Source organism: Pongo pygmaeus, chromosome X (assembly GCF_028885625.2).
Source record: "Pongo pygmaeus isolate AG05252 chromosome X, NHGRI_mPonPyg2-v2.0_pri, whole genome shotgun sequence".
In the NCBI taxonomy this organism is placed as follows: Eukaryota; Metazoa; Chordata; class Mammalia; order Primates; family Hominidae; genus Pongo; species Pongo pygmaeus.
The window spans coordinates 146,542,476-146,550,251 of NC_072396.2; the positions used below are offsets into that span (position 1 = coordinate 146,542,476).

Below are 7,776 nucleotides of genomic sequence, written 5' to 3' on the forward strand. Positions count from 1 at the left end.
TACCAACACAATTTGTCACTGATGATGTTACTTTGATCACCATGGTGACCTAGTGTTTGTCAGTTTTCTTCAGGGTAAAATCACATTATTTTTTTCCCTGTGTCATACTGTCATCTTGGGAAGGATAGGAAGACCCAGGACCAGCCAGTAGTCAGATGAGGCCTCTGAGGGAAAACTGCAGAAACCTCCTGCCCACAAAGAAGAGGATCCACAGAAACCAGCTCCCATCCCTGGGAGGCCCAGGGGCATGTTGACCCACAGTGCTGTCCCCTGATATCTTAGGGTGTAGAAAGAGGAGAAGGCTGTGCTTAGGTGAGTCTCACTTCAGATCATGAGAGCGGAAGATCAGGAGGGGGGCCTTCTAGGCATCCCCGGGCTGATACAGAGGACGGACTGGTGAGCTACCCCACCATGGACACAGGAGGACCCCCAAAAACCAGCCCGTTTTCACTCCTAGGAGGCCTTGGGCAGGGCCATTAGGGAGAGATGCTAGCGTGCTCCAGTCCCTCTTGGAGGGTTCATGGAAATGGGAACCTTGATCTGAAAAACAGTCCCTGGAGAGAAGAGCGAGGGAGTGGAGGCCGTGTCAGGAATAACAGGTTGAGGAAGACTGAGGGTCCCACCCATGCCATTTCAGATGGCGGGCAGTGGAGCCCTACCTGGAGTCTGGGAGGCCATACCCCACTGTGGATGGATGTGATTCTACCTCTCTTGCACCTTGCAGGTCTCAAGGATGGGAGGGGCTTATTCGGAGGTGAAAGACTCAGATGCAGAGAGGCAGGGAGCCTAGGCAATTTCAGGAGTCCAGGCATAGCCTCTCAGGAAGGCAGGAAGTGAACACCCATGACTGGTAGCGCCCCCCGTCCTGTTCCTGTGCTTGCTGCCAGCTCTGGAGGAGCCCATCAGGGTCCCCAGATTTACAACTTTCTGACTTCCATTTTGGGAGTCAGCCAGAGGGGAGATTTTCTCTGAGGAGGGCAGCTTCAGTTAAACAGAGGGAGTAGCCCCAGGGCTGGCCACTCAACAAGAAGAGAACTCTGTCGAAGGACAGCGACCTGCGAACACGGGGGTAGGCGCAGGCTGCACCCTGCCACTCCCTGCTATCAGCCCTGGAGAAAGGTGGAGTATGAGTGTCAAGGACTGAGGAGGTGGGAGGGAAGAGGTCAGCAGGGCTTAGGGAGTGAGCAGAAAGGTTTGGAGCACATCCTGGAGGTGGGAAGGAAGGGATGGAAAGGAGGCTGACAAGTGGGGCGGAGGAGGGGGGGAGGGGAGGGCGGGGGGGGCGGGGCTTCCGCCTCTGAGAGGAGGCCCCGCCCCACGCTATCCGAGCTGTCAGCCCTGATCAACCCTGGCAGGGTTCCCGGATGTGCTTTGCCGGATGTGCTTTCCCGGCGGCCATCTTGGGAGTCTGAAGGACCTGAGGCGTTTTGTGACGAGGATCGTCTCAGATCAGCGGAGGGAAGAGACTTAGACTTATCCAGTCTTCAAGGTGAGGGCCCCGAGGGAGAAGTGAGGGACCCCCTCACCACAGAGAGAAGCGGCCCTGGCCTGCCCTATCCCTGCGGTGGCACTTGTAGGTCGTGGAAACGAAGATGGTAGCCGAGGGCTGAGGGACGGGTCCTCACGGCAGAAGAAGGGAGGAGATGCCGGCCCTCTAGGGGATAAATAGGAAGGCATTGAGGAGGACCAGGGGAACCCCCACCTCAGAGGACAGATTCCCGGAGATTCCCACCCTGCTCCTCAAATCAGCCCCCATAGAGCTCACCAGGCGGCTGAGGCTGAGCGGCCGGCCGCCCTCTCATTGCTGGGTGAGGGGTGTAGGGGAGGGGAAGGGGGAGGCCTTGTTCTGGGGGTCCCATGGGGAGTCAGCACAGGGAGCTGCCTCCAGTTGGCAGAGGGAAGATTCCCAGGCCCTGCTGGGAACAAGAGTGAGGACTGAGGGGTCACATGTGTGTCAGAACAGACATGAGGCCACAGGGACCGCCCCCGTGGTAGAGTGCTGGGAGGTGGCTGCCACCTCATTACCTCCCACTGCTCTCAGGGATGTGGAATTTGCCTGAGGTTTTTCCTCAGGCCAGCAGAGTGGTGGGGGCCTGGCCCTGTCTGAGAAAATGTGACAATGCTAATTGAATTCTGAGGGGGCCACGAACCTCAGAATTGTGGGAGTCTGGGAGTCTGGCCAGCCCCAGCTGCCGTCTTAGCTGGAGGGGCTCCCTCCCTTCCTCTTGCAGGTGCTCCAGGAAGCAGGAGTTGAAGACCTGGGTGTGAGGGACACATACACCCTAAAAGCACCACAGCAGAGGAGGCCCAGGCAGTGCCAGGAGTCAAGGTGAGTGCACGGCCTGACTGTGTACCAAGGGCCCTACCCCCAGAAACGAGGCAGACCTGGCAGCACCCAGCCTGTAGCCACCCACTGTCATTCCTGGTGCCTTAGGCTCTGCCTGCCAGCTGTGCCCTGAGGTGCTTTCTCACGTCCTCCTACAGGTTCCCAGGAGACAAACCCCCTAGGAAGACAGGCGACCTGTGAGGCCCTAGAGCACCACCTTAAGAGAAGAAGAGCTGTAAGCCGGCCTTTGTCAGAGCCATCATGGGTGAGTTTCTCAGCTGAGGCCACTGGCACTGTCCCTCTCTCCCTCAGTCCTGTGGGATCCCATCATAACCCATTCATGTACACACATTTACCTGCTGCTCCTGAACAATACTCATCATGCCTCTCTTTCTCAACCTTCTATGCCCCAGCTTTGAGCAAGGCTTCCAGAAGGCAATTTTCATACTGGAGTTGGTAGATGCAGAGGATCCCCTAGATGAGGAAGAGGAGGAAGCTTCCTCCATTTTCTCTTCCTCTTTCCACTTTTGATTCCCCTCCTCCTCCTCCTGTTCTTCTTTCTCATCCTCATCCTCTTCTCTGATTCTGCGTTCTCCAGGGGACAAGGAGATGCCTGCTGCTGGGATGCCGAGCCTTCTCCAGAGTTCCGCTGAGAGTCCTCAGAGACGTCCTGAGGTGGGGGACTCCCAGTCTCCTCTCCAGAGACCTCCTGAGGGGAAGGACTCCCAGTCTCCTCTCCAGATTCCCCAGAGTTCTCCTGAGGGCGACGACACCCAGTCTCCTCTCCAGAGTCCTCAGAGTCGTACTGAGGGGGAGGACTCACCGGATCCTCTCCAGAGACCTCTTGAGGGGAAGGACTCCCAGTCTCCTCTCCAGATTCCCCAGAGTTCTGAGAGCGACGACACCCAGTCTCCTCTCCAGAATCCTCAGTGTCCTTCTGAGGGGGAGGACTCCCTGTCTCCTCTGGAGATTTCTCAGAGCCCTCCTGAGGGTGAGGATGCCCAGTCTCCTCTCCAGAATCCCACGAGTTCCTTCTTCTCCTCCGATTTATTGAGTATTTTCCAGAGTTCCCCTGAGAGTACTCAAAGTCCTTTTGAGGGTTTTCCCCAGTCTCCTCTCCAGATTCCTGTGAGCGCCTCCTTCTCCTCCACTTTATTGAGTATTTTCCAGAGTTCCCCTGATAGTACTCAAAGTACTTTTGAGGGTTTTCCCCAGTCTCCTCTCCAGATTCCTGTGAGCCCCTCCATCTCCTCCACTTTATTGAGTCTTTTCCACAGTTCCCCTGAGAGAACTCAGAGTACTTTTGAGGGTTTTCCCCAGTCTCCTCTCCAGATTCCTGTGAGCCCCTCCTTCTCCTCCACTTTATTGAGTATTTTCCAGAGTTCCCCTGACAGTACTCAAAGTACTTTTGAGGGTTTTCCCCAGTCTCCTCTCCAGATTCCTGTGAGCCCCTCCTTCTCCTCCACTTTATTGAGTCTTTTCCACAGTTCCCCTGAGAGTACTCAGAGTACTTTTGAGGGTTTTCCCCAGTCTCCTCTCCAGATTCCTGTGAGCCCCTCCATCTCCTCCACTTTATTGAGTATTTTCCAGAGTTCCCCTGAGAGAACTCAGAGTACTTTTGAGGGTTTTCCCCAGTCTCCTCTCCAGATTCCTGTGAGCCCCTCCTTCTCCTCCACTTTATTGAGTCTTTTCCACAGTTCCCCTGAGAGAACTCAGAGTACTTTTGAGGGTTTTCCCCAGTCTCCTCTCCAGATTCCTGTGAGCCCCTCCATCTCCTCCACTTTATTGAGTCTTTTCCAGAGTTCCCCTGAGAGAACTCAGAGTACTTTTGAGGGTTTTCCCCAGTCTCCTCTCCAGATTCCTGTGACCTCCTCCTTCTCATCCACTTTTTTGAGTATTTTCCAGAGTTCTCCTGAGAGTACTCAGAGTACTTTTGAGGGTTTTCCCGAGTCTCCTCTCCAGATTCCTGTGAGCGCCTCCTTCTCCTCCACTTTATTGAGTATTTTCCAGAGTTCGCCTGACAGTACTCAGAGTACTTTTGAGGGTTTTCCCCAGTCTCCTCTCCAGATTCCTGTGAGCCCCTCCATCTCCTTCACTTTATTGAGTCTTTTCCAGAGTTCCCCTGAGAGAACTCAGAGTACTTTTGAGGGTTTTCCCCCGTCTCCTCTCCAGATTTCTGTGAGCCCCTCCATCTCCTCCACTTTATTGAGTATTTTCCAGAGTTCCCCTGAGAGAACTCAGAGTACTTTTGAGGGTTTTCCCCAGTCTCCTCTCCAGATTCCTCAGAGTCCTCCTGAGGGGGAGAACACCCATTCTCCTCTCCAGATCGCTCAGAGTATTCCTGAGTGGGAGGACTCCCTGTCTCCTCACTACTTTCCTCAGAGCCCTCCTGAGGGGGAGGACTCCCTGCATCCTCACTACTTTCCTCAGAGCCCTCCTCAGGGGGAAGACTCCCTGTCTCCTCACTACATTCCTCAGAGCCCTCCTCAGGGGGAGGACTCCCTGTCTCCTCACTACTTTCCTCAGAGCCCTCCTCAGGGGGAGGACTCCCTGTCTCCTCACTACTTTCCTCAGAACCCTCCTGAGGGGGAGGACTCCCTGTCTCCTCACTACATTCCTCAGAGCCCTCCTGAGGGGGAGGACTCCCTGTCTCCTCACTACATTCCTCAGAGCCCTCCTCAGGGGGAAGACTCCCTGTCTCCTCACTACATTCCTCAGAGCCCTCCTCAGGGGGAGGACTCCCTGTCTCCTCACTACTTTCCTCAGAGCCCTCCTCAGGGGGAGGACTCCCTGTCTCCTCACTACTTTCCTCAGAACCCTCCTGAGGGGGAGGACTCCCTGTCTCCTCACTACATTCCTCAGAGCCCTCCTGAGGGGGAGGACTCCCTGTCTTCTCACTACATTCCTCAGAGCCCTCCTCAGGGGGAAGACTCCCTGTCTCCTCACTACATTCCTCAGAGCCCTCCTCAGGGGGAGGACTCCCTGTCTCCTCACTACATTCCTCAGAGCCCTCCTGAGGGGGAGGACTCCCTGTCTCCTCACTACATTCCTCAGAGCCCTCCTGAGGGGGAAGACTCCCTGTCTCCTCACTACATTCCTCAGAGCCCTCCTGAGGGGGAGGACTCCCTGTCTCCTCACTACTTTCCTCAGAGCCCTCCTCAGGGGGAGGACTCCCTGTCTCCTCACTACTTTCCTCAGAACCCTCCTGAGGGGGAGGACTCCCTGTCTCCTCACTACATTCCTCAGAGCCCTCCTGAGGGGGAGGACTCCCTGTCTCCTCACTACATTCCTCAGAGCCCTCCTCAGGGGGAAGACTCCCTGTCTCCTCACTACTTTCCTCAGAGCCCTCCTGAGGGGGAGGACTCCCTGTCTCCTCACTACTTTCCTGAGAGTCCTCCTGAGGGGGAGGACTTCCAGTCTTCTCTCCAGAGTCCTGTGAGTATCTGCTCCTCCTCCACTTCATTGAGTCTTCCCCAGAGTTTCCCTGAGAGTCCTCAGAGTCCTCCTGAGGGGCCTGCTCAGTCTCCTCTCCAGAGACCTGTCAGCTCCTTCTTCTCCTACACTTTAGCAAGTCTTCTCCAAAGTTCCTATGAGAGTCCTCAGAGTCCTCCTGAGGGGCCTGCCCCATCTCCTCTCCAGAGTCCTGTGAGCTCCTTCTCCTCCTCTGCTTCATTGAGCCCATTCAGTGAACAGTCCAGCAACCCAGTAGATGAAGATACAAGTACCTCAGACACTTTGCTAGAGAGTGATTCCTTGACAGAGAGCGAGTCCTTGATAGAGAGCGAGCCCTTGTTCACTCACACACTGGATGAAAAGGTGGACGAGTTGGTGCAGTTTCTTTCCGTCAAATATCAAGCGAAGCAGCCTGTCACAAAGGCAGAGATGCTGACGAATGTCATCAGCAGGTACACGGGCTACTTTCCTGTGATCTTCAGGAAAGCCCGTGAGTACATGGAGATTCTTTTTGGCATTTCCCTGAGAGAAGTGGACCCTGACGACTCCTATGTCTTTGTAAACACATTAGACCTCACCTCTGAGGGGAGTCTGAGTGATGAGCAGGGCATGCCCCAGAACCCCCTCCTGATTTTTGTTCTTAGTATCATCTTCATGAAGGGCACTTGTGCCTCTGAGGAGGTCATCTGGTATGTGCTGAATGGAATGGGGGTGCATGCTGGGAGGGAGCACTTTGTCTTTGGGGAGCCCAGGGAGCTCCTCACTAAAGTTTGGGTGCAGGAACATTACCTAGAGTACCAGGAGGTGCCCAACACTTCTCCTCCATGTTACGAATTCCTGTGGGGTCCAAGAGCTCATTCAGAAATCATTAAGAGGAAAGTAGTAGAGTTTTTGGCCATGCTAAATCATACTGTCCCTGTTAGCTTTCCATCCTCATACAAGGATGCTTTGAAAGATGCAGAGAAGAGAGCCCACGCCATAATTGACACCACAGATGATTCGACTGCCACAGAAAGTGCAAGCTCCAGCGTCATGTCCCCCAGCTTCTCTTCTGAGTGAAGTCTAGGGCAGATTCTTCCCTCTGAGTTTGAAGAGGGCAGTCGAGTTTCTACGTGGTGGAGGGCTCGGTTGAGGCTGGAGAGAACACAGTGCTATTTGCGTCATTTCTGTTCCATATGGGTAGTTAAGGGGTTCAACTGTTTTACTTTTGGGTATTTTTCAAATGTTTTTCCTGTTAGTAACAGGTTTAAATAACTTCAGAATCCTAGTCGCACATGTATTGCTGTTTATCTGGTTTAAGAGTAACAGTTTGATATTTTGTAAAAACAAAAACACACCCAAACACACCACGTTGGGAAAACCTTCTGCCTCATTTTGTGATGTGTCACAGGTTAATGTGGTATTGCTGTAGGAATTTTCTTGAAACTGTGAAGGAACTCTGCAGTTAAATAGTGGAACAAAGTAAAGGATTGTTAATATTTGCATTTCCTCAGGTCCTTTAGTCTGTTGTTCTTGAAAACTAAAGATACATACCTGGTTTGCTTGGCTTATGTAAGAAAGTAGCAGAAAGTAAATTGTAATAAATAAAAGTATCAGTGACTCATTTATGTGGTGAACATTATATCAGCATTTGCTCATAGAAATTACTGTTAGTAGTGAAGTTACTATTAAAAGCAAGACTCATCCCTAACCCTAAAACGGTAGAGTGTACGTCCAGAAGCCATATCAGGAATGTGTAAGATTTTCTCTACAATCTAAAGAATAAGTTTAAAAAGGAGTGGGGAGGTGAGACTCCAGATGGAGCCTTTGATTAAAAAGGCCCTGAGCTAAGGCAGTTTTGGGCTTTGGGCAACTGCAGGTGCTTCTGTGGGAGCTGATTGTTATGAAGCTGGGTGGCGGCAGGGCCCAGACTCTCAGAAGGTGAGAGAAAAGCCTGGAAAGGAAAACCACTTGAGCAGTTCCCTCTGGGTGGAGGATGAAGCGGAGAGGAGTCTCCA

At 53.2% G+C, this 7,776-nt stretch overlaps 1 protein-coding gene across 1 annotated transcript; it reads left to right on the top strand.

Moving 5' to 3' along the window:
* Positions 1 to 1,358: 1,358 nt before the first annotated feature.
* On the top strand, positions 1,359 to 7,384 carry LOC129024642 (melanoma-associated antigen C1-like). The gene is made up of 4 exons (XM_054471804.2): positions 1,359 to 1,489; positions 2,232 to 2,329; positions 2,485 to 2,591; positions 2,925 to 7,384. Exons 3-4 carry the CDS (start codon positions 2,588 to 2,590, stop codon positions 6,836 to 6,838), a joined length of 3,918 nt encoding a protein of 1,305 aa, XP_054327779.1. The 5' UTR covers positions 1,359 to 1,489; positions 2,232 to 2,329; positions 2,485 to 2,587; the 3' UTR covers positions 6,839 to 7,384.
* The last annotated feature ends 392 nt before the right edge of the window (positions 7,385 to 7,776 follow it).